At 42.7% G+C, this 27,181-nt stretch overlaps 1 protein-coding gene across 2 annotated transcripts; it reads right to left on the reverse strand.

Moving 5' to 3' along the window:
• Positions 1-1,369: 1,369 nt before the first annotated feature.
• On the reverse strand, positions 1,370-26,890 carry niban2b (niban apoptosis regulator 2b). Of its 2 annotated transcripts, none has more exons than XM_080893511.1 (14): positions 26,603-26,890; positions 16,163-16,293; positions 15,799-15,927; positions 15,590-15,710; positions 14,719-14,886; positions 11,938-12,053; positions 11,174-11,278; positions 9,330-9,492; positions 6,982-7,169; positions 6,702-6,857; positions 5,418-5,531; positions 4,194-4,301; positions 3,941-4,052; positions 1,370-3,310 (listed from the first exon to the last, which is right to left on the reverse strand). In XM_080893511.1, exons 1-14 carry the CDS (start codon positions 26,655-26,657, stop codon positions 2,673-2,675), a joined length of 2,304 nt encoding a protein of 767 aa, XP_080749637.1. In that variant the 5' UTR covers positions 26,658-26,890; the 3' UTR covers positions 1,370-2,672. The 2 variants fall into 2 exon arrangements, with proteins under 2 accessions (XP_080749637.1, XP_080749638.1); XM_080893512.1 differs by having other exon boundaries at positions 15,605-15,710; positions 26,603-26,889.
• Positions 26,891-27,181: the final 291 nt, after the last annotated feature.

Raw genomic sequence — 27,181 nt, forward strand, 5'->3', positions numbered from 1 at the left:
GCCTATGTTTATGAGATATTTCCACCAGACATGGAAATGGGGAAATAAATCTCATTTGTCTCAGTAATTGCTAATACATTAGTGGATGTGATCTCTCATGAACTTCACACTGTTCTGCTGATGTGCTAAAAAGTGATTCGCAGTTTTTCTGTGTACCTTTGCTCACAGAGGGAATTTGAAGGGTTTATATATATATATAAAAAAAAGAAATGACTTATTACTAATTATCTTTGTGACTTCATGACTTTATTCCTGTGCTTTTAAACAGCTGTAAATCTCTTGATAGTACTGTGATGTTTCCTCCGCCCCTTTAGTGAAATCTTTTTTGAAAAATACATTTTTAATGTCAATTACATTTTTTTTTAATGAAAGTGAAACAGTGGTAGCAGCTTCGACCTTTGACCTTGCCTGTTCTTTCTGACTCATCTTCAAGTTTTCATTAGAGACACGTCTGGAAATGATTTTACATTAAGTGATTCACAATAGTTCAAATATGGAAAATCTATGTTGCCGAGCAGAAATGCCTCTTTGGTTAGACTGAGGATGAATTCACCTGATGCCTGAATAGACTTTCTGTTAAATGTAGAGAAAAAGAATAGACTTGAGTTACAGCTGAATTACTTCCTGTTTTTCTCTTTGGAAGCACAGCTGGTTTCTGTGGAGGTGCTTTAATGAATTTGCAGTGCAGTGTGCTGCTCGCTCGTGTTGGCTGATACTGTCGTCCAGCCGTATTCACACTTTGGATTCTGGTATTTCGGTGGATGGATATCCTGCACGAGTCGTCACAGTCCACAGCAAAAATCATGATTTTCTTTTATACGTGTGTGTACTCGTAATAAACAGACATACGACTCACATATTCAAAGCTCAGGCCAAATGACTTTGATTTGTAAAGATGAGAATCTTGGCACCTCAAAGCAACAGAGGCGTGAAGACACGAGCATCCAATCACAAATCAGCCTGGACCAGTATCCAGCAATAACAGCTTCACTGCTCCTGTAAAGATGTTGCTCTTTAATTACAAAACTGCTGCACTGTGTGACGCAGGCAGACAGAGCGCTCAAAAGGCTCCGTCTCCTTCAGATGGTCTTAATAATGTTTAGGTTTGATATAGTGGATTGTTTCTACGCGAGCCCATGAACCCGCCCAGCACCAGGTCAGTGATCTTGCTCTGCAGCTCACAGAAGGGAACAAGTAACGTCTGACTACAAAGGTCAAGGAGCAACTCTGGATTTACAGCAGTGTCAGAGGAACTGTTCAGATTCTTCTGCAAATATGCTAATACTAGATTAAAACATTTTTATAAATACTCATGCAACTTCACTGCAACTAAGTATAAGAATGGCACATAAGGAAAAATACTGGAGAAAAATGTCCTCAGTTTATTTGTGCTCAGAGTTTAAAAAGTGAAATACAGCACACAGTGGAAAAGTGCACAGAGGGTTGTTCAAGTCAACCTCATAAAATCTACAGTTTAAAAACACTTTATGCAGTAAAAGATTCTCCACAGTTGATTTGAATCCAGGGAATATTGTTCAGAAAGTGCAAACTGCAAAGGCAAATACAGTTTCAATTCTTTAGTTTTCTACCAACAGTGACGCGGGGATGTGTTTATAATAAGTGTAACACACAAAAAGAAGACGTGGAACATTTGTGTGATCAATAGATGAGTAACAGAGATTCAAACCAGAGCAAAGGATGGAGGACGACGCAGAACTGCTCCGTAAAAACACCTAAATGTCAAACATTAAAGAAAATCATAGCCTCAGATTTTGCTCATTTCCAAGTTGAACAGAAAGTTTTCTGTTGTGAAACGAACAGTTGACATTCTGCTCGTCTCTACAGGGACGTTCTTCAGGATTCAGGTCATTAGAAATATGGGTTACACATTCACACCCATTACCTGTCACCTTAGTCTATGCATGTACACAGAGACACCTCCATCCTGCCGTGATGTAGTTCTTAGGTGGAGAGGACGTGAGAAACGTCCTGATCACCTGGAACAGCTTATGTGTGGTGACGCTTGTGTTTCTTATTGTCCAGGAGCAGTCTGTACGCCGCTCACTGTTTACATTTTACTAACTGAAATAAAATTCTCATTAAAGTTTTAAGTTTTGTTTAGTTCCCTATACTAACCTTGGTGTGCACGTGGCAACAGAAACGATGACAAATATACTTTTGATCGATAATTTATTACCAATAAATCATTTGCTTCAGAAACTTCAATCTAAAAATGAAAAAGTGTGGAAATGATAGAAAATGATGTAAAATGACAGTTAATAAAATCTTTCTTGTTACTGATGTAAAACGGTGCCGTTCCCACCACCACAAAACAAACTCGTGCTGACATGGACACGATCGTCTGCACTCAGGATTCATTCTTTTGTCACACGTTCTTTAAGCTGCTCATCACTCAGTGACAGTTTAATGCTTACAGTTTGAATCACGCAGTTAGAAAAGTCCGATTGAAGGTCAAACCACAGAAAACATCCAGCTTCTTGAAGGCACCTCGATCCTGGCGCTCTTGCAGCTTGTCACATTTATACACAGCACACAGACGGTGCTCATGTTTCTACCAGGTGAAGACAAAGTTTGGGTTGTTGTGGTTAAAAAAGGTATTTAGTGTCTTAAACTTGGTATAAACGGGAAAAGCAAAAAGAAGCGGGCAGGATTCACTTTAGTCGCTGGGCTCCTGCAGCGACGCTCGTCTCCTGAATCTCAGACTCCTTTTGTGCTGCTGCAGCAGGAGGCAGGAGTAAAACCTCCGACTCCTCCTGCTTGGATGATGGCTGCTCTTCTGCCACAGCCTGACTTTCCTCTCCCTCTCCAGCAGACTCGGTCGCCTGGAATTCCTCTTTCTGCTGCTCCTCGGGTTCGTTGTCGTCTTCTGGCTTTCCTGTGGAGGCTTTGAGACTTGCAAATCCATTCTGGTCACACAAAGGTTTGTTTTCAGAGTTCTCCTCCCCAGCTCCATTCTCTTTCCGCCCCTCTCCATCTTCCTCTGGTATGTCTTCAACACCAGGCACCTCCAGGCACGACTCGCTAGGCAGGACAGCGGTGCCGTCCGTCTGGATCAAGGACACCACCTGCTTCACTCTTTTCTTCTTCCGGGACGTCACACTTTCCACCTCACCATTGTACTCGGCATCATTCTCTGCCCCATCCACCTCCTCCTGGTCGCCTCCGTACTGTCCCGCCCAGTCGATGGAGGGATTATCTCCAAGCAGATGCAGGTTGGGGTCACTGTTGCTCAGAACAATACTGTCCCTGTACAGATTGTGTCTCCTTTGGACTGCCGCCTCCTTTACAGCTGCAGACAGAGAGAAAAGGGTTCAAATGTGGATTCTCACAATAAGTTCAATGACTTATGTTGTGTGCACAGAGTACAGCAGGGACCAATATGAATGATGCTGATCTCCCGGGTTAAATGGATCCAAGATGCCACTTTTATATCATATTTAATCTGAATATCTTATCACAGTGAAAGCAGCTGTGACCACTACACGGAGACGTTTGTTAAACACTAAATGCTTCTTTAGAATTTGATACCAGCATCTGTGTTGCATCACTTTGATCTGTTGCACAATTCAAGGCCGATTTTTCATAATGTACCAAATGTAGGAATCAGAGGAATTAGTGGATGACCCGTCTGGACTCGAGGACCTTTCTGGGGAACTGTGTCGTTTGAATACTTGCAGAGTGTGCTTTGGCTTTCTCTGGGTGACAGGATATTTTGCTTTGAAACCTTTTTGTCTTGATCAACATTCATCATGTCCTGTCTGATTTGTTACTTTGTGAGTCCATGCAGGCTTTCCTCTTAACGGTACCCATTGCACTGCCTGCAATGTTGCCTCCTGGTAGTATAATAAGGCCCTCAGTTCTGACTGCTTTCACTCTGTCTTTCTTCATCGATACAGATATACCACCAAAGAAGACTGACCCATTATAATGTCCTTCATGACTGACTGCAGCACAACCTCTTCAAAGATGTTTTCTACCAGGATGAAGTGGGAAAAGTCCTCGAAGATGAGCTCCTCAAAGCGTGGCAACTCCTGGTGTTTCAAAGAAGAATGAAACCAAGAACAAACAACAATGAACCAGTCACAATGCTTTTCTTTGTTACAGAAACAAAAAGCTAAATGTGCATTATTAATTTTCCAGGTTCTGGGGAAGAGAGAAGGTGATGTACTCACAGATACAAAGCAAGGGTTGAGCTGCTTTAGAATGTAGGGGATGAAGATCTGCAAGAGAGCCTCGCGGAAGAAACACTTCCTCACTGTGCTGCTGTCATAGTCAAACTTCTGAAGCACAGGAAAGAAGGAAAAGGACAGCTTTACTGTGTGTGTGTGTGTGTGTGTGTGTGTGTGTGTGTGTGTCAGATGGCAACTATAAGCTGTAACTTCATTTTGAACAAATGCAGTATATGTGGAAAGCATTCACAACGCTATGATGTGAATGCTTTGACAGGAGCTTCCATGTGGTACAGAGGAAGGTTGTTGGCCCTTTCTTGGATGTCTGCCACTGTGATGGTTACTGGTCCCAGTTCAGGGAGGTTGCTGTGGTCTGCTCTTAGACCCAATAGGCACCGAGCACTGCCGTTATGTGTTGCGTCCTTCTCCCATATGCTCTTCCAGTATTGCTCCATCTCCAGTCTTCCTCCCCCTTGCTGAAGCATTTTTGCAGCAGAAATTGTTGACCTTCTGGATGGTTCTTCTCTCTCCATGGGGCAGCGACGGAGCTCAGAGAGACCATCAGGTTCGTGGTGACCTCCCTGACTAAGGCACTTCTACCCTGATAGCTCAACAGGCCACGAGTTCCTGCCCCAAAGTGGAGGAGTTCAAGTATCTTGGAGTCTTGTACACGAGTAATGGGTGAAGGGAGCGGGAGATCGACAGATGGATTGGTGCTGCGGCTGCACTGATGTGGATACTGTACCGGTCTGTGAAGAGAGAGCTGAGTGTAAAAGCCAAGCTCTCAATTTACCGGTCGATCTACGTCCCTACCCTCACCTATGGTCACCAGCTGTGGGTAGTGACCGAAAGAACGAGATCGTGGAAAGAAACGGCTGAAATGAGCTTCCTCCGAAGGGTGGCTGGCCTCTCCCTTAGAGATAGGGGAGTTCAGCCATCCAGGAGGGACTCAGAGTAGAGCCGCTGCTCCTCCACATCGAAGGGAGCCAGCTGAGGTGTTCAGTCATCTGACAAGGATGGATCCTGGGTGAGGTGTTCTGGGCCCGGCCCAGGATAAGCAGAGGAAGATGGATGGATTAATATGCTCACACTCTATATGGATGTTGTAAAGTGGAGCGAATCCAACCACCAACCTTCAAATCTACCACCCCAGTCCTCCTCTTCCATGTGTTTCTGGTTTAGGAGAAAATGGTGATCTAACAGGTTTTTACTGATCACGTGTTTTACCTTGATAACTCTGTCCTGGCAGCGCTGGATAGTCTTACAGAGATCCTCACCGCCCTGAGACTCCAGACTCTGGTGAAGGATCTGCTCAAATGTATAAACAGCATTGTCCATTTGCTGTAAACAGACACAGATGGGGACACTATCACGAGTGCATTCAAATGTATCAGTATATTTTATAATAGCTTGACTTTGATAATTATCACATAAATATGATATGAAAGAAGATCTATTAACTGATCCAAAACTTGATGCTCCATGATGTGCCTCCACCTAGTCATACTTCCCCTTCTAAGCAAATACACTTTCATTCAGAAGTGCTGCCTTCCTGCAGTCCTGTTGTGTTCATGGTACTCAATTCCTCTGCAAACTGAGCAGCAACTATTCAAGTTTAATTTATTCTTACAACACAGAGTAGAGAGATGCTCACACAAAATTAAAGCAGACATAAGCAGTGTAACGTTGACCTCAGAAAAGGAGGCAGGAAATGTTTCGAGTTCAAACACGGACAGTGAGACTAACAAACCACAAAGTATTTCATATTCAATAATAACTCAACTATCCTCTTTAGAAATAAAACTTTCTGATCTCATCCTGACAAATTTACAGCAATCAGTGAACATCTCAATTCTAAGAGATGAAGGCGACAACATAATGTACTTTGTATGTGATTTAATACACAGGAATGGAGGATATTTGCATAAGAGATGTTTAAATCCAGACGGGAGCATTTCTTTGTGGGGTTTTATGTTTTAGTGTCTGCTAGTGTTCTAAGCTTCTTCAGAGCACACATCAGTGATTCTAATGCATTCGCCTTTTCATGGAAGTCAGCTGATATGAGTTTGTGTGTTACTTGTTTCTCGAGTCATTGTTTTCCTTCCAACTGCATTCTGTTCTGGGTTAGTGAAGGTGAATCATTTGTTTCACTATATTCATTTTGATTTACGTTGCCTGTATTTGTTACACATTCAGGGATCTGAGAACGGTCAAGTTCCTAATACAGCGGGGAGTTTGTTTTTCAAAGTGTGTGATGTTTATTTACCAGTAAGTGCTGATTGTAACCTCCTCCCTCTCCTCCGTTTATATCGTTTGTAACGTGTTGTTTCATTAGAAAATGTAATAAAATGAAATTTTCAACAAATAAAATGCAGATCTTTAAAAATACATTTGATCAGAAAACCATTCGTACAGTAAATTACGATTGTAATCAATACATCACTTAGACCTCCAGCAATATGTTAAAGCTGCACTGCTTTGAAAAGCCAGCTGCCAGTAAGCGATCATCACCTCTCTCATGAGGATCTGGACCCTCTGGATGAACACCGAGGGGCTCGAGATGTCAAATCTCTGATCCAGACCTTCCAGACTCAGCTGCATCACCTTTTCATAGCAGCTGCACATCTTCACTGGATGGAAGGCAAGCATTGAGATCTTCTCCATGTGCTGAGGAAGAGGAATAGATTACAAGCACTGAATGTCACTAAATGTTTCTGAGTTCAATGGAGGCAGAGGGAGTATCTCCTTTACTGAATTCCCCTCTCTAGGAGGACCTCCTCTACGTGCTCACCTGTGCCACCATCTCCTTAGTGCCCTCATTCAGGACGTTTTTGCTCATGTCCACCAGCTCTTGGAAGAAAACCTCGCGGACCTCGAAGAACCCTCGGCTGGTGGGCTCCAGCAGGGCCTCTAGGATGGAGCTGATGTAGGGCTGAATGCTCACCTTCAGCAGCTTCTCTGCTTTAGGAAGAACCACGGCTGCAAAACAAGAGAGAAAAGCAGGCTTGCAGTTTCAGGCAGACGTCTGGGATCGTTATGTCAAATTAGAAATGTGACAACCTGTAAATAAAGCCTCCAGTTGTTCAGTTATACATCAGTAATTTGTCTGCTAGCAGTGCATCTACCTTCCTGTGTGTCACCTAAACAGAGTAACTAACACCTCCACTCACAAGCTTCAGTCACTTCAGTACGTACAGAACGTGGGGAGAAGGCATTTTCTTACAATGCTGAACTGAAGGGTTTTAAACAAATCCTAAGGACAACGGAGGAAGCATCAGGGCTGCTCCTGTTCATGTTTTATTGTTACTGTCTTTTATTTTATTTTTTTTCCAGTTAATTGTTATATGAATTATAATGACTACAGTATGTTTATCAAGCTGTAGTTTTGTGAGGATATTTAAAACAGGTTGCTGCTCAAAATGAGACCGTCTCAATGAGGTTTACCTACATAAATAAAGGTGAAATAAAATAAATAAATTTAAAAGAGTTAATCCAAAATGCTGCAGCAAGAGTCCTGACAGGGACTAGAAAGAGAGAGCAGATTTCTCCTGTTTTGGCTTCCTGTTAAATCCAGGATTCAAAATCCTGCTCCTCACATACAAGGTCTTAAATAATCAGACCCCATCTTATCTTAATGACCTTGTAGTACCATATCACCCTATTAGAGCACTTCGCTCTCGCTCTGCAGGCCTACTTGTTGTTCCTAGAGTATTTAAAAGTAGAATGGGAGGCAGAGCCTTCAGTTTTCAGGCCCCTCTTCTGTGGAACCAGCTTCCAGCTTGGATTCAGGAGACAGACACTATCTCTACTTTCAAGATTAGGCTTCAAACTTTCCTTTTTGCTAAAGCATATAGTTAGGGCTGAACCAGGTGACCCTGAATCCTCCCTTAGTTATGCTGCAATAGACGTAGGCTGCCGGGGGATTCCCATGATGCATTGAGTTTTTCCTTTCCAGTCACCTTTCTCACTCACTATGTATTAACAGACCTCTCTGCATTGAATCATATCTGTTATTAACCTCTGTCTCTCTTCCACAGCATGTCTTTATGCTGTCTTCCTTCTCTCACCCCAACCAATCACAGCAGATGGCCCCGCCCCTCCCTGAGCCTGGTTCTGCTGGAGGTTTCTTCCTGTTAAAAGGGAGTTTTTCCTTCCCACTGTCGCAAAAGTGCTTGTCCATAGGTTTTGTCTGATTGTTGAGGTGAATGTTGTGATTTGGAGATATTAAAAATAAAGCTGAATTAAACTGAGTTAATTGGCTGGAAACAAGTAGAAGCACACGTAGATTAGATTAGTTAATTTATGTTGCATGTAGCACCTTGGTTCCTGGAGGAACGTTGTTTCGCCTCACTGTGTACTGTTAAACTGTATATGGTTGAAGTGACAATAAAGCCAACTTGACTTGAGATATCATACAATTTAAAAAGTTACCCTTCAGTAACTTTGTTTGGTTTAATGTCTCCTATCTGCAGCTGAAACTTTCTGAAACTGTCTCCCTGCTTTCCACAGGTCGACAGTGATGTTAAAATATCAAACTGTGAGATATTGCTATATTTTTATTATCTTTTTTTTTTTTTTAAAACCAAGACAATGTAACATCTACATATCTCCATCCATCTCCACACACACGTTATGTATTTTTACAAATATGTAACAGTAAGTTAGTTGCTGATTTGGCCTTTTTGTTAGTTTGTCTGGTTTCCTTGTGCTTGCTGGACGTCTCTCTGGCTACTCTCTCTCTCACAGCTATATTTAGAACCAATCATCTAACTGCATGGATGATTGGCATCATCATTCCTTTGTTCCTTTGTTCCAAAGCAGGTAAACTATAGGTTTCATAGGTTTATACACAAGCATTCTCACTGATACTCTTGCCATGGTGCAGTTTTAGAAACAAGCAATAAACGTTCCTATTAAGATATGAATCCACATTTACAGCTAAAACTGAACCCACAGTAAGAATTTTAAGCCCTGTAGACATTTAGAACAACACTGCTTTAACATTTACAGTTATTATTACGACTTCTACTTCCATGAGTATTCTATCGATGACGGGCTTGTAACTAACCAAAGATGAAAAATGCTCTGAGAAATGTGCTGCTAGTATCTGAATGAGGAGAAGTGTTGCTCTTATCCAACCTCTGATCTTGTTGGTCACGTGTTCCTTGGATGTGATGATCTGGTCCACGTCTGTTCGTATGGAGGCCTCTAAAGAAGAGCGGTTAGCCTCACACTTCTGCAACACTGCTTCATACTGCGTCTGGCACTGCGCCTGCACCAGGCTGTACACAGCATCACTGATCTACAAACACAAAACACACAGCTGATGTTGCCAAACTCACACCTGTGCAGTACATCGTCTGTTTAAGTGTCACATAGTAGCCTAAATGGTTTGGAAAATGCATGCAGTGAATATATTTGTATATCTGCGTAACAGACTATTGAGTTTACAGGTGAATTTGCAAGCAGTTGGGCTGTACCTGCTGGAGAGGTCCTGTGGAACTACAGACCTTTGAAGAAATGTAGATCAGCTTTTTTTCTGTTGCACTCACATTACTAAAATAAGCTCCAAGCTTATACATACACTACCAGTCACAAGTTAGAACACCCTAATCTTTCCAGTTATTTACTGCAATTCAAGTCATTCAGTCCAATGAACAGCTTGAAATGGTACAAAGGTGAGGGTGAACTGCCAGAGGATAAACAAAGGTGCAGTTACTCAAAACTGAAAAATAATGTACATTTCAGAATCATACAAAAAGCCTTTTTCAGGGACAACAAGGGTTAACGGGTTAAATCTGTTCTGCAGCAATGCAGGTTGATCAAGCCTTGAAAGCTGCTGCTACTAATTCCTGCAGCTGTTCCAACTTTCTGGATTACTCCCCCCTCTGCCTGCATAGAAGCAGTGCTGGACACACCGTGGTGCCATACGCTCGTCAGCTGCGGCAAGAAAGCCTTTGATAAGATGTCAGAATAAGACAAACAGGTCTGTCTGGGCCATGAAACATCAACACTGGACTACTGAAGACTGGAAGAAGGTAAGATGGACTAATGAATCAAAGCTTGAAATCTTGGGCTCATCACGCAGGATCTTTGTGCGCTGTCGAGTAGGTGAAAGGACGGATCCACAGTGTGAGGCATCAACTGTCAAACATGGAGCAGGAAGTGTGATGGGCTGTTTGCTGGATCCAGGGTCGGTGACTCGTACAGAGTGAGAGGCTCCCTGAACCAAAACAGCTACCACAGCACTCCATGCAGGACCCTCTGGTGTGCAGTTGGTCAGGGGTTCATCCTACAGCAGGATAACGACCCAAACGTAAGTCCAAGCTGTGCCAGAACTACCTCAGGAACAAAGAACAAGATGGTGAGCTTGGAAACATGGAGTGTGCAGCACAGTCTGCAGACTTAAAGCCCATCCAGCTGGTTTGAACTGGACAGAAGAGGGAAAGCAAAGCAGCGACAAGGTCCACATTCATGGGGAATATTTGATTTCTATTGTAGAATGACTGGCACAGGTTTGTTCAGCTGCTCTATCTGCCAAAGGTGCTACTTTGGTGAGTCAAAGGTTAGAATACATTTTAGTCTATAAACTGATTCAATGATTTCTTTTTTTAACTCCACGTGCTTATTTGTACTACGCTATTGTTTATTTCAGAGTGCAATCAGACAATCAACTGCATAACTTTCAATGACAAACTGGACAAATTGGGGTGTTCTAAAACTTTTGACTGGTAGTGTACATCTGAATGAATCACACAACACCTTTGTCATTAAAGTTCCTGTTATTCTGGCAAAATAGCACCATGTTTGAAACAAAAGTGCTAAAAAGACCCTGAAAAGTTCCAGAAGAACAAGGAGCATTTCAAACAGGTGATGTCAACATTTACAAGTCCCCCAATCACTGGTGCAGTATCCACCAAACTTGCAGGTTAACACTTATTTTGCTAAAGACTGAGTCTAATAATCCCAGAGTAGTTCCTCACCAGTATCCAGTTCCTTTGTCTCTCATGGAGTTTGCCTTTGAGGCGGGGGGAGATGAGGTCTCTCAGCTCCGAGAGGAGGCCCTCCATCACCAGGTTAGACAAGATCTACAAGGAAAACGATTCCCACATACAAATAAGAGGACCACGAGCGCTCTGCATTTTTACAGTCGCTCGTGTGATCGTCATGGTAACCTCTCTCTGTACGTTTTCCATGTTGCCACATGTAAGGAAGCAGAACATAACAGAGGGACTCACACAGGCCATGTGAGATGAACTACAGCGCGTGCAATTAAGTTTTCTTCCACAGAAGACAACGTAAGGTGGTTATGCTTCCATCAAACCAAGTCTGTTATCACATAATTAATAATATTACATTTTATTTGTGGGCGCCTTTTTAAAGCATAATCAGACAAACAGAATGATTTAAAAACACAGCATTAGACAATAACTTAATTTAAATGACATAAATGTGATTTGGGTTTGAAGAAGCATCTAGAAAAACCTGTTCAGCACTGAAGCATGCACAGCAGGGCCTGACTACGATGCAACATGTGCATAAAGCATTTAATCTTCTGACCATCAGAGGTGTTTGGTGAAAACTTTGAATAACCTCGTGTCGCAATTCAATGAAAAATCAGGTTGAGGGAGGACATCAAGTTTACATTTCATGACACAGCACCTGATTCATCCCAGCTTCCAACCCCCCCCCCCCCCCCCCCCAAAGTCCGATTGAGGCCACAGAAGAACATTTCTGCCAACGCTACCTGTGACGGTGCACCACACATCATTTCCCAGGTGCCATACTGGCCTTGAGCTTGACGGTAGAGTCGCACTGCATTAGTGAAGGCTGGTGTCTGAACTTTTTTCTCATCTGACAAACCTGGAATTGAAGAAGCAGCCGTCAGTGAACTTTTAACTGATAACTGCAGGTCTTCTATCAGAGAAATGATGAAGGTAAAACAGGAGGGAAAGCAGGGCTGATGACAGAATGCAGCATCGTGAGATTAAGGAGACTCTTTTAAATAATCGAGTTTTCTCTCCTTCAGATGGTACCAGGCGATTTCAAACAAGAACAAAAGTGGAACAAATCTGTTTCACCACAATTAATTAGACTTTTTATACTTTGATCATCAATCACACAACTCCTACAATGATCCACGCTTCATTTGAATGTAAATATAAACTAATGGATGGATAAATTACAGTTAACTGTTTTTAGTTGTTCGCCTCCACCAACCAATCAAGCTGCAGTTTAAACACATAACACACAAACAGTGTCATCATTTTATCCTGCTGAAGAAAACACTGCGAGCTGGTGAATGAACAGATGACTTATTAAACTGGGGGTCGGTCGGGTGCAGGAGCCCAGATGACTTTTTACAATGAATGAATTTTGTTGGCTTCATATTCAGTGTTTTACACGAGAAATGTGAGTAAAAATGATCAGATTTCATAACTGTGTCTGAACAACATCTAGGATATATCTGCAAGTTAGTTTTACTACATAATTAAAACTAATGTATGTACCTTGGTAAGGTAATTGTTTTGCCATGTAATTATAGGTTAGTTGTGTAAGGACACTGCTCAGCTTTTAATTTGTATCAGAGGGATTCATTTTTAATTTTAAGATAACAGGAGTTTTTGGCCATGCAATCCATAAAGAGGAAAACGTGGGGAGAGGGCTTGTATGACACGCGGCAGAGGTCATCAAGAGGTACAAGCTACCTCGGAGTACACTCGTCAGGCCACCACAGATGGATCGCCAAATCTGACTGGAACAAAAGTCGGGCTGCTCAGAAGAATCCAGGGCAGGTTGAAAGAGGACAACCCTGAGCAGAGGTTGGTTTTTTACACTGCATAATCCACCAGGAAGCCCTGTGCAAGTCTGTGCTGCACCTCGATCACGCAGTGAAGCCAGTTGTAAAATGCACTTTAGAGTGAGGGGACCAAGCATCCAGATGATGTCACAGAGGATGCTGGTGTTGTTTGGCTCCACGTATGTGTGTGAACAGACAAAGCAGCACCCACAGATCCCAGCTGAGTGATGAACACCTCAGATCTGTTCTTGCCACAACAAAACTAACCGGAGATTCTGATTCACTGACAAAAAAGTGTGATCTTAATGTTTATGTTTGATATGCATGCATCTGGTGCTGGCCCGTCACATTTTAAAAGTCAATGTGGCCTCTGAGCCACCCCTGCTCTAAACTCAGATGAAACACAGGTTCTTGTACTTGGCCTTCAAAATTGTAGAAATGCAGCATCTATCCAGATTCTCACTCTGCATGGTCTTACTTTGGCCTCCAGTGAGACTGAGGGTTCGTGGAGTCATGTTTGCCCTTCAGTCTGCATATCTGTCTCTAAAGTTAGAAATATCCTGTCTCAGAGTGACGCTGAAAAACTAGTTCATGCATTTATTACTTCCAGGCTGCACGACTGTGATTCATTATTATCAGGAAGTCCTAAAAACTCCCTGAAAAGCCTTCAGCTGATCCAAAATGCTGCAGCAAGAGTCCTGACAGGGACTAGAAAGAGAGAGCAGATTATTCTGAAAAGACAAAACAAAACAAAAACCTTATCATAGAAGTGTATTATCCCAGCAGAGCACTGTACTGTCAGGCTGCTGGTTTACTTGTGGCACCTATGGTGCTTAAAAGTGCAAAGAGAGGCAGAGCCTTCAGCTTCCTCAGACTCAGGAGACAGACGCCCCCTGCTGTGATTGCTGTTAAACGTTTGTCCTTCCCAGAGTGCAGATCCAATCGTGCTGTTGTATTGTAGTCTTGACCTTACAATATAAACTGCCTTCAGGCAACTGTTGTAGTGATTTGGCACTGTTATTTATTTATAAATAAAATGTCAAAAAATGACAGACAAAAGCAAAAATGTTCTGAATCACATTTAGTGTTAAATTTAAATTATCTCAGGATATTTGTTTTAGTTTCACTTCTGATGGTTGTAAGCACGACGTCAATTAGATGTGCATAAAAACGAGTGTGTGTGTGTGTGTGTGTGTGTGTGTGTGTGTGAGAGAGAGAGAGAGAGAGAGAGACAGTACGAGGACTAAACTGTGTCACAGGGTATTTAATGAAAACAACTTCATTTCGTTCACTGTAGTCAGACTATCTGGGACTTTATGGCCCGTATGTAGTTACTGCTATAGCTCCGGTCAGGAGCTGACATCTTTATTGGCAAGTCTCAATCACAGCAACAGACTTAAGAGTCAGTAAAGCAGAGAAGGAAAAGAGAGCAGGAGCACAGAAGACAGAAAAGCAACGTGCAGATCTAGTTTTTGTTTACAGCACAGAGAAGAATCCAGAGCTCTGACAAACATGAATGAAACTGAAAGTAGCAGCTCTTCGTTTGCAGCCTGTCTAACGTGTGCCTTCCTCCTGCTTTGCATAGATTCCTCTAGTTTGTTATTCATTCTCTCTGTCCTACTATTATAGTTTTACACCACGCACAGCTGGTGTGGAGCACCCACCATTTCGTTGTACACGCACAATGACAATAAAGGGTTATTCTATCATTACATTAGCATGACTCACCATTGTTGGAGTGTCTGACACAGTCTTGGAGTACCATATACCACTTCTGCTGCTCTTTCTCTGTCGTCACACAGAAATAGTAGTGGCGGGCATAAGGGTGCCACATTATCAGAGGGTACGGAGTGGCACACTTTAGAAAGGGGGAACTTCCCACCTTGGCTTTAACACCTAAAAATAAAACCGTTGCATTAATAATACACTGAAAACCTCACTGAAGTTTCTCTGTAGAGTTAAAGGGTAACAAAAAGACTTCATGTTGTCCGTGCTCACTGATGGTGTGCAAACATTTCTGATTTTGCAGTCAACATTTCCTTTTCTTGAGTACAGCAACATTCAGAAACACCGTGGCTGCCAGTGCAACCCCCCCCCCCCAGCCTCCAAGAAGACACATCTGCAGTTTCAGTGTTAAACTCCTGCATCCTCGCTCTCCAGTTTCCTCATTAACAAATTTGCGTGTGCTTTACCCCATCAGCCTTTTACAGCTAAGACAATGGCAGCTCTCAACTAACAGCTAAGAGAAATGTTGGTCTGCTTCACCACAGAGAGAGCTCAGTGCCTTCAGCAACAACATTCAACCAGTAAGGCTGAAGTCCTGGAACCTGTTGTTGGATGCACACTATCCACCCCAGCTTCACCCCGCTGTGGTCTTTACTGAACAACAGGGGTCAGGATCGGGCAGCTTATATCTACCATAGAGGCAGGGTACACCCTGGACAGGGCTCTCACAGTCACACGTTCACAGTGACCAGTTAAGCTGACCCCACTGACTGCATGTCTTAAGTTGCCACAATAAATCATTGCATTTGATGAACTGAGTTTCCTGTTGATTCGAGTTTTCCCCTTCCTACTGTAATAAGTACACTCTCCTTACCTACCCGCTCCTCACCTGGCAAGCTGTTGCTGATCAGATTCAGGTATTGCTCCATAGATGTCAGGACTTTATACCCGGCACAGCTGATGGTTCCTTTGGGATGGAGGAGTCTGTCATGGCACTGTGGTGAAGCCAAGGAAGAACAGAGTCGATGTATTAGACAGTGAGTAAAACTTGCTCATGTACAGAGAACACTGCACCCGTCTCACCGCCTTGCTGTCGTAGTACTTGACGTCATGGGAGTCTGGGATGGAAAGGAAGTGGTTCCTCCATTTCTTGTTTTCCTCCAAGTACTGGAAGAGGGAGCCTGAAAAAATGGCCTTGTTCTCCAGAGGAATCTGTGACACCGAAACCGAAGAGAAACCTTTGAGTCATTAAAGTCTCTCTCTGTCCATTCAGAGCCAAGAGGACTCACTATGGTCATAATCCAAATGATTAACAGACATAGCTCGCTAATCTGTGAGCAGCATCGGTGTGACACTCAAAACAATGAGCCACGTGGGACATCCTTACTGCAACGATCACTCGCTGGTGTTTGGAATAAAAGCAGAGCTTTCAGAGAGGATTTTGTACCTTGCGGTGAAGCAGCTGAGGTTGCAGGGTTCCTCCTCCCTCTACGTCAAAGCGAACTTTGTTGAACAGAGCTACCGCGTACTGCTGCTCATACAAACGCCCAAACTCAGCAATCACCTTTCCGGTCCGAGCTGCAAACACAAACACACACACACACACACACACACACACACGATACAATTAAATCTGCGCAAATGTTTCATGATGAAAGAAAAGAAAAAACCTGAATTTGGGTTACAAAACAAATGAAAAGGGCCTGTCTTTCTTTACAAGCTCTACTGTTAACAACGACACTTATTTCTCTTTGGTTCTTATTTACAGCAAAGCAGTTTACCAAATTATCATAATCTAACCAGAAGCTCAGGATTAAAATGACATTTTCTTTAAAAATGACCAACATCTAAAGAAAATGAAATGACAAAGAGGCCTGTCTTATCGCACACAGCCTGGATCTTACTGCTCAGTCTAATGTCTTGGCCCCGGCCCACAGACAGTGGAACCATTCCTGTCTTCCTTCTGGACCTTGTTAGTTTCTTCAGGCCGAGTTGTTCCTGCGTTCTTGCCTTACTGGTGCTGCCTTCTTTAAAAACAGTCACAGCTTTCTCTCCAGCTAACCTTGTTTCCTTATATAGAGAAATTGGGGCGTGGCAGTATGCAGATAGACTACAAGATGTAAGCACAAGCCTGTGGATTTGGAGGCAAACTGACTAACATGTGCACAGTGGTAAGAACAAACTGGCCGACATGCACGTGTCATGAGTCTAACGGTGAAATTGATTATTTTTTTTGCACATGATGAGAACATCTCCACACACACAGGTAAATGAAGCCCACGCTTCTGTTGTATGATCAGTCACACAGATGGTCTCACTGTCAGGTTCAAACAAAGCGGCCTGAGGCTGAATTAAACTCATCCTCTGGCCTTTATTACTGGAACAGGAATTCAGCCCGCTGAAGGCGACTGGCCTCCTTTTATACTCGACCTGCCTCAGGTGAGCATCTGGAACGGCCAAAAACAAAACGTCTGAAGAAAGCAGCACCAAACCGAAGAAGAAACTTTTACATGTATACAAACTCTTTCAGATAATAAATAATTATTCACATACTATATGTATTCATTCACCTCTCATTCTGCCATCCATCCGTCCCAGCCACCACCCCAACTCCCACCCACAAGCCTGAATCACCGTCCCCACCTGGGTGGGGGCAGATAAACTGGGCTGGACCAGTGTGAATGGCTAAACATCTGAACTTTGGGGTGTCCAACTCATTTTACACACACATGCGGCCCAGATTCCAGTCTCACGTTAAAACTGTGCAGCGTCTTCACCGCTGCTGCCTTTCTGTTTGAAACTGGGGGCTGTGTGGGCTTAACGCCGTCACCTTTTATTCAGATGCTGCTTGTATTGCAGGTCTGTTTTCAGTGGATGCAACACTCTGGTCTAACATATCGGCACGCTGCAAAGCTGTGCATTAAAGGAAGCATAGAAGTAAACACTGCGTCAAGACTTTTTTATTATTGAATTATTCAAAATTCTCAATGTATTGCAGCCCTAGAAGGGTTAACACAAACCATTTATACCCTGGAGTGGTTAGGAGTCATAGCTAATGTCACAATGCAGAGCAGCCAAGAGGCTTTGACTGTTGGCATTATATGAATAACATTGAATTTAAGTAACATATTGAAGTTGTAGCTGCAGTCAAAACTGCAACGGTTCCTGTAAACATCTGTGTCACTGTTTTTCACATAAACTATGAATATCAATGACTGCGGCGGCGGCTGGACACAGATACTGCAGGAGTTACAGATGACATGGCTGAATTAGTCCCAGATGAATGGACCACCAGCACCAACGTCATGTCATGCAAGACACGACAATCCTATCACGATTGAAGAGAGTACCTCTGACAAGGAAAATGATTTACTGCCTGTAAATAATGAGAGCACTGCTTTACACTGGTGTGCATAAATAAGCTCATCACTGTACACTGACAGTGATGAGCTCCCATCAACACCAGAAAGACACACGCAGGACGCCAGCGATGACCAAACCTAAAACGACTAATGCCACATCCTTATCTTAAACGCATTTACAAAGTCACTCGTTGTTTGTATTTCTCTAACAAAGCTGGACAGTATTTTTCTGTCTACGTCTTCATTGTGTGATAAATACAAAGAAAGGGAGGAACCGTCGGCCACCTTTTCTGGTCCTGCTCTCGCGAGTTTCTGGGAAGAAATATTTAATATATAAAACCTGATCTATGACGGCATACTTGCAGTGCTGGGCACATTCAGATAGCGTTAATGTTCTGACTCAGTGAAATCATTAATGACTTGGAGATCTGCAGAGAGGAGTGGGACAAAATCCACCCTGAGATGTGTGCAAAACTTTTGGCCAACTACAAGACAAGTCTGACCTCTGGTATTGGCAAAACCTATGTTGGCACCTAGTACTAAAGCACGTATTCAAAGGGGTCAAATACTTATTTCCTTCATTAAAATGCAAATTAATGTGTAAATTGAAGTGCGTTTTTTGTTATGGTTCCGTCTCTCACGGTTCAAATAAACCCACCATTGAAACTATGAACTGAACATTTCTTTGTTATTGGGCAAACTTGCAGAATCAGCAGGGGCTCAAGGAATTTGAACCGTATAACTTTCCTCAAGGTTTAGAAGTGCGAATACGGGAATTTTGAACAAACTTTCACGAGGCACATTTGTAAACTTGGACACTCTTGTTTGATGAGAACGCCTGGTTGGCAATCTCTGACCCAACTTATTCCAAAGGTTTTCTACTGGGTTAAGAATAGGACTCCACTTCCACACCAAAGTCACTCACTCATGTCGTCATGGAGTTTGTGCAGCAGCGCACAGCCATGTTGGAACAGAAAGGGCCCATCATCAAACTAGTTCCACTGGGAGCATGAAATTGTTTAAAATGTTTTGCTATGCTGAAGCGATACAAGTTCCTTTCAGTGAAACTAAGTAGCAACTCCTCACAAACAGCCCCCCTCCAAACGTTACACTTGGCACAGTGCAGTTAGACAAGTACTGTTCCCCCGGCAACCGCTAAACCTAGACTCGTCCATCAAGTTGCCAGACGGAGAAGTTAGACTCCTCACTCCAGAGAAATGTCGCCACTGCTCCAGAGTCCAGTGGAAGCTGCTTTACAATTTGGATGAAGCTCATAGGCCAAAGTTGGCGACCTCCATGCAGCAGATTTAGAGTGTAAAGACCCTTTAATGTTACACAGAAAGCCCCAGAAAACACAAGCAGCAAGTACTTGGAGACTATTAACAATGAATGATCATCTCGCTCCCCCCTTAAAAAACCAAAAACAAACAGTTTTGCATTTCATTGTTTTCTATGTTCTTTATAGATTTTTATTTTAAATCACATTTTACAAAGTTTCTGTTCTGGTATCATAGAGATCCTTTTCTGCAGTCACATGAGTCACATGATCCGAGAAAGGCCCCTTCATCATCACTAAAGGTTCAGGTTCATCTGATCCAGCCAAAACTATACGTTACCAGTAGTGCAACTGGAAAACAAACATAACCCTGGAGATGCCCTCCTGGAGGGAGAGGGCAGGCCTATTTAAACCATCCCGACGCCTCTACCCTGGTGTAAGCCAATCAAATTAACTACCATCACTGAACCTCTGCAGGGGGTAACCCTACTGAGTATACAAAAAGGGGAGTGGCCATAACAAAATGACGTGCTCTACTCCCTGAGCGACAGCCGTCCCAGACACAGAGTCTGTTTGCTGGTTCCACAGAACAAAGCTGAAGGCTCTGCCTTCCACTCCACTTTTAAACAGCCCAGGAGCCACAATTAAGCACGTAGTCTGAGAACCAAGTACGGTACTGGAACAGTCTTTGAAATCAGATGGGCTTCTTGCTGCAGCATGCTGGAGGCTTTTCAGGCAGTTTTTAGAACAGCTGGTTGAATGAAGAAAATATCCTGGCTGAGCTGGAAACCTGGAAAACATTTTCTTAATTACAAAAATATCGAAATACTCTCCTATACAGTGAAAGGTCAAAGTCAAATAAAAGAAGCCGTGTGCGATCTAAACTACAGAAACTGTACCTTTACTCTGTGTTCTTGGAAGGCTTTCTGACATTAACAGGAGACTGAAAGCGTTCATGCAGTGTTTTGGTTTGGTGTGTGTTCATGAGTGTTTGTGTGTGAGAGTGAACGAGTGAGGAGTTTGTGTCTGTAAGCCTGCGATGAAGAAAAGCGACAATATCAGCATTTTAAAGTTTGGCCTGAGCGCTGATGAAACATCTTTGTACTGCTGAAAACGAGTAATTATGATGGTTAATAATAATGTGTTACCTAACAAGCCTCAGGTCACTGGCTCAGAGTTTTACCAGCCCGTGTTTGTTGTTATCAACTCATGAAAAGCTTTTATTTTTATATTTTTAAATATTAACGCACTTTAATTAACACAATATTTTATATTATTTCACTTTCAATCTGAAAAATGTTATGAAAGCTTTTGGAAAAAGCTCCACCTGAGCTCAGCCTGTCAGACTTTTACACGTGACTGCTGAATACGTTTGTACTGCAGGTCTAGTTTAGTCACAAACGTGGGTGAATCGCTCGCATTTCCATGGTGACAATGGCGCACTATAGACCGCTGCAGTACACAAAGCGTCCAAGCAAAGAATTTGTGTCAATTAAATTAGTTGAATGGTTGCATCCCAAACACATTTATTGTCCAATTTGAACCAAAAATGTGATAGAGTCCATCCCTGAACACATCTAACTGCAGTATTTGACATCACAGTAGCACCTGATGGCAACAGCAAAGTCTTTTTCCACCTCAGAAGCAGTCTGAATACACATCAGAACTTGATGATGCTGGCGTGCTCTGGTGGCTGGGGATTCGCCATGAAACAGGAAGCAGTTTGAGGGGTTTGGGAAGCTGGAAAAGTCATGAAATTTGGCAGAAACGTGCAGCGTGTTAAAGGCTCTCAGGTTGTATGGCTCTGGTCATTGAATATTACAAAATGGCTCTACGTTTCAACTGTGAAATCTTGCAGCTTATGTGATGTCTCAAGATGTACAAAACATCTCTTGGAGCTAAACGCCAAACCCAGAAGAAAGGCAGCTATTTTGAATTTAAAGTATAATTTTGACAGACTCCCCGGGACTTCATCAGATCAACATGACCTTTGATGAGTACAGTCTAAAGACCTTGGTGATGTTAAATTGTGAAGCTTTTGAATTTTCGTGAAATAATTCACCACAGGAGAAGATATCGCACATCTCAACTGAACATTGTTCAATCTGCCCCAGTGGCACGCTGAATCATCCAGTTAAGAAAACCTCAAAAAAGTCAAGTCCGTTCATCTGGATGTAGCATTTTCATGGGGAGAAACTTTTCATCACTCATCCAAGAAGTCACTTGTATATGTCAACTGAGAAAATGTTACGTCCAGATTCAACTTTTGGGAATCTCTCCCAGACTCCCAAATTCCTGATGGAAGACAGAGACTGGAGATATCTATGTGCCCATATTAGGTCGTGTTTATAGTTCCACCTACTGTCAAAAAGCTTCTAATCATGATCCAATCTATGCAACATTTTAATTGATGGTTCCACTCGATATGTAGCAGTATGTCATATAGTTAGTGGGTATTCTATATTGCCACCTAGTGGGCACAGAAGGTAAATGGTCAGTTGTAAACAGACCGTCTCTTATGTTAGCGCTTTTCTGCTCCAAGCACTCAAAGAGCAGTCAGTGAGGAAGTGATGTGACACTGAATCAGCCATGTGACTGTGTGACTCACCCTGCAGCACGCTGGCTGTTCCCAGGGTGCGAGGGCCTTTCATTGCTGCTTTAAATGTCATAATTTTGTTGGCGTCTGTCAAAACATGGATAGAAGGAGTTCTGTCGACTTCTTACTGGCCATGTCATATATTTCTATTGAGGAGAAGTTAACTTTGAAATAAGTATTTCTCATTTTATCAGACCTGTTTAAAACAATCACCTGTGCGATCAGTTGGGTATTTGCTGAAGGTGAGAGGACCACATGTCACCAGGCAACAGGAAGATACAGGTCAGAGGTTAGAGATTTCACAGAGCCAGGGACAAGGGGAGGGAGGGGGGGGGGGATTTCCTGTTTCACTCACTCATAGACAAAGCAAAGCTCTACATTCATCCGTGTAAAAACAAAGTCTTCATTAAGCAAAACACTGAAACACTGACTGTGACAACTGGAGCAAATAAACCCAACCAATAGTGTCCATTCTTCAGTCTTCTTGGTTTTAAACGAGACGCTCATTTTATCTTCAGTGTAGATACTGACCGGTACAGTTAGAGAGTTTTCACAAGTGAAGTGAAAATGAACGTTTGCGCTCTCTCTCAAACTCACTTTGACATACATATATGTGTAAATATTAAAAAAATGTCCCCTTCTCGCCCCTGCGGGCGGTTTATCAAGCTCGGGTCTTCTACCAGAGGCCTGCGCAGTATCTTAGCTGTTCCCAGGACTGCGCTCTTCTGGACAGAGATCTCCAATGTTGTTCCCGGGATCTGCTGGAGCCACTCGCCTAGCTTGGGAGTCACCGCACCGAGTGCTCCGATTACCACGGGGACCACCGTTACCTTCACATCTTCTCTGAGCCCTTGGTAATACTCCAGCTTCTCGTGTTCCTTCTTCCTGATGTTGTTGTCATTCACTATCGCTACATCAATCACTACGGCCGTTTTCTTCTGCTTGTCCAACACTACAATGTCCGGTTGGTTAGCCATCTGTATCTGGAAGCCCCACAGGACCTTAGGTCGGCCATTCTCCACCAGCCTAGGGGGCGTCTCCCATTTTCACCTCGGGACTTCCAGATTAAGGTTCGCCCATGCAGAAGTAGGTTGGAAGGCAATAACAGAGAAACCCAGGATTGGGTTTAGTCAATGAACTGAGGTGCGGGATAATCCATAATCTGGAGACTCTGCTCAGTGAAACTATGATTCTCCTGCTGCCTGGTTCTTCATGTGTCCATAACCCACCCCAGACAACCCACTCAGTCAACAATAGTTCAGTTTTCTCTAACTACAGTCTGTTAGCAGCTATGACATTCTCATTTTCACATGTCATAGTACCAATTAAGTGCTGACAACTCAATGCCCAATAATAACAGTCAGTATCTTCATGCATCCTGACTAAATGTTAAAACAAAGAGGCAACCAGGACACTAACTGATGAGTTTAATTTCTCTAATTGTTACAGTCCGTTTCAGTGTTTTGCTCACAAAACCCCCCAAAACACACAAGTAACTGGCCATATTCACACAGACTTTGTTTTTACATGCATGCTCACTCCAAAATATAAATGTAAATAATCTGTTACTAATCCAGTCTTGCTTTTAAACCGTGTGGTATCAGAGGCCACTCTCAGTTTTCAATAACAGGACTCAGCTTCTCAGCGTGCTAAAGTTTCCATCCAGCCACACAGAAACGTGTTTTTCATGCATTCCTCAAATTCCACATCTGATACGTGTACGTGCTACTCTGAGTTGTAATGACAGTGAAGGAAAAAATTATCTTTAGCCTCAATCATGGCATTCACTAAGTTTCCTGAGCTTTAGGTAATCCCTCTAAACTTTAAGCAGAAATCAAGCGTGGAGGTCAGTGTAAAATAGAAAGGTCACTGAATGTCTGTAGGTCTATACCAATGAGGTTCATCCCACATTTCAACTTCCTCCATTCTCTGTAGATTCTATTTGTATTATAGCCAAATCCAAGTCTAGTATTACTCAAATTTTCTTTGGCCTTTCTGGGAATCTGTGGCCAAAACTTGCAATTAATTCTTCAGACGAGTCATCAAACCTCAAATCATTTTTTAGTAAAAAGAAAAGAGAAGACTTTAAAAACAAAAACAAACCTGTGGAAGCGAGCATTGTCAGCTTCATACACACAAAAACTGTGAAGCTGGATTTTACAGTGCTTAAAGTTAAAATGTATTAAATCTGTTCAGCGCCATCTTCTTCCAGTACACAGTGTTACATCACTGGGTTGGTTGGTTTCGGTCATTACCAGTTAGGTAACATAAACTAATGTAACCGACCCAATAGCTCAGCGGAAGGAAAATTAAAGATTCATTTAAGGGGCTTACTTTGCTGCAACATTTTCATATTAAGACCAAGGACATACTGTCCACGTTCACTCTCTCTTAACCAGTAAGTGTTGTTGTTGTGTAGCTAGTTGCACTGATACGGGAAAATCCCCCTGTTGGCTGTAACATTCAGGTTTGTAAAGCACTTTAGAAATGAGAAAAGTGTGGAGAAGGGCCTGTTTGAGTTAGCTGACAAGTGGTTCACCCACATGCTGGAGTCAGAAACTCCACGTTTTCCTGGTCTGTGATGCTGTAAACAGTTTACCGATCAGGAATCCCATCAGTACGTCTGCAGGGAAAATAGGTCGTGTGTGCGCAACGGGGAGGAAACAAAAACCCCAAGACAGTCCAAGGAAGAGGCGCCACACTTTTTTCACGTCAGTGTTTAAAAGTTTAACTTTAATCTGTCAGAAAAACAAAAACAACTCATTCCTTTCATTGGATTTATATGTCAAACTGAAACTCAATGTTTTTAAAGTAAACATCTCAAGTCAAACTCAGCTAAATAAGATGTATAAGAAATGTGCCTTGACTCTGTCTTCTATATTTTTAAATATCAAAGCAATTTAATTAAGACTTTATATTATTTCTCCTTCAATCTGAAAAATGTTACGACAACCTTGAAATAAATATGGTCTAGTACACCCCACGCCCCCCTTTAGTTGCAGCCCTGTTTGCTGCAGGTATGCTTCGATGTAAAATATCTTCAGCAAACGATATAATTGAAACATGTATCAGACTAGGTTAACAGTTCATCTGCATATTTAAATACTTCTGGAGGATTACTGGTTGGAGCAGCGACAAAGTTTGTTTTTCTTCATGTCACAGTTTGTTGGTGCTTTGATGAAAGACTCCCACCAGCTTTTTCCCAGTAAAGGTTTTAATTGTGGTGACAGGAACAGACGCTCACCTGAGACTGAACGTGAACAGTGCATCCTTCATTTGAACATCAATGTCACTGTTGCAGCCAAAGTCAGTACAAAGTGAAACCCTTTAATGGATTTTTAGTTTAAGTCTCATTATATTGGTTCAGTTATTAGTTTATATCAACTAATTAAAGTCTATCAGCAGCAACCAACCAGCCAACCAAACGTTACTTAGATGTAATGTTCTGTACTGACAGGAGATGGCGCTAAACACGTTTCTAAAACTTTAAATCGAGCTTCACAGACAGAGTTACATCTATGTAGGGCTCCATGACGTCAATTAGTCATTATACATGATGTGTTTCATGTCCATTTTAATCCAGTACTAGAAAACTGAGCCCAAATATCTACCTTCATGTGCGGTCTTCTTTATTTTATGTACGTTGCTTCATTTTCTAAATGGAAAAAAAGATAAAGAGCCTAGAAACCCAAACCCCGTACAGGTCACTGGTCTATCAGGTCAGGACTGGTCAGGACTAACCCTACAAAAATATGTGTGTCCGTTGTTTTGAAAATTAAACATCCCAACAACTAAGCAATGAAACAGTAACATGAACACTTTTTGTGAGTGTAATAAAAGTCACTGAAGTTCCTGAAATTTGGCCCAGTTCAGGAGAAATTGTAACAACACCCCACCCACCACCACCAAAAGTTACAACATACTTGTGGATTCTTCTGTCAGCTGTAATCCTCACAAATAAAGAGAACTGAGGTGAAACAAGCCAAAAATAAGGAATTGCTAAACCTGAACTTTCCACTCCTAACACACAAACTGCAAAGTCAGAGTCCAACGGAACCTTCCGTCCAGTCTCGGGCAGAAGATGAGTGGAACATCAGGAGGTCATCAGTGATGCCTTTTATATGAGACACATCTGTGTGGACCAGGCACGAGTACTGTGACACTTAAGTCCAATAGATACTGTACACGAGTGTGCTGCTGAAAAATGTCAGCAGCTAAGCTTATTCGCTTCAGACTCGACAGCAAAGACTCCATATTAGAGAAAACCTGATAGGCTGTGACATGTCCGAGGCAGGGCCACTGACGATCAGCAGAACTTTATCTGCTGCACTCCCCATTTGTAACAAACTTTAACGGGTCACATCATTTCCTATTACGTTTCCAGTTTTTCCTTCTCTTTTGGTGTCGTGGAAGCGCTTCAGTACGACAAAGAACAAACCCGAACCCTAAAGACAGCTGTTTGGTCCAGCTAAGGAAAGAGAGCGGTGCGGTGCCCAACGCGCTACGTGGATATTTGTGGTTTATCAACGAAGCAGATAAAAAGCCCGTTTAGTTAGTAAACAAAGAGGTGCTGGACTCACGCTGACACTGTGGCAAAATGGAAAACACGCCAAACCAGCACTCATCAAACTAATCACCCGCGGCGCTCCTTACCTGTGATAATCTCCCGCTTGCCTTCATCCAGGTGACTAGAAATCACATCCCCCATGATCAGTGAAGCGTCCCACGCGAACGCTGCGTCAGACCGACAACTACTTTTTAAGACAAACAATAAAGTCTATAGAGACGTGTCTCCTGCCACAGCAGCCCTGTCCGCTCATGAAATGACTGCAGCGTCAGTAATAACGGGTGGTACCAAACACTCAAGTCGAAGCTGTCGAAAGGAAGTTCAAACTGTGTAAGAACTGTGCGTTTTTCTCTCGGACAGACACACCCTCCTAAGTAGGAGGAGAACTTCTGCCGTGCGGCCACGTTACGTTAAAGTCTCGTTGGGAAACAGCAGACCCAGCGCTGTGGGACAGGGAAGGTTATTATAGAGCAGCTGGACAATGGAGACGAAGTCAAAGCAGTAAAAAAGAAGATACAATGGCAAGAGAGAGAGAGTTGGTCACACAGGTTTAAATAACACACTAAAGAAGATGAATAAGCACGAGACAGGGGATTATGCATTTTGTGGACAGGAGGAGACATTTGAACGTGTGATGTTAGAATGCGCTGAATACAGGCAAATAC

The sequence above is a fragment of the Rhamphochromis sp. 'chilingali' genome (genome assembly GCF_963969265.1).
Source record: "Rhamphochromis sp. 'chilingali' genome assembly, chromosome: 10".
Classification (NCBI taxonomy): Eukaryota; Metazoa; Chordata; class Actinopteri; order Cichliformes; family Cichlidae; genus Rhamphochromis; species Rhamphochromis sp. 'chilingali'.

Coding starts and splice junctions, on each gene's coding strand:
- niban2b (XM_080893511.1), bottom strand. CDS start 26,657: ATGGGGGATGTGATTTCTAGTCACCTGGATGAAGGCAAGCGGGAGATT. Junction 7,170..9,329: donor CGTGACCAACAAGATCAGAG/GTTGGATAAGAG, acceptor CTTGTTTTGCAG/CCGTGGTTCTTCCTAAAGCA. Junction 4,053..4,193: donor TCAACCCTTGCTTTGTATCT/GTGAGTACATCA, acceptor TTGAAACACCAG/GAGTTGCCACGCTTTGAGGA.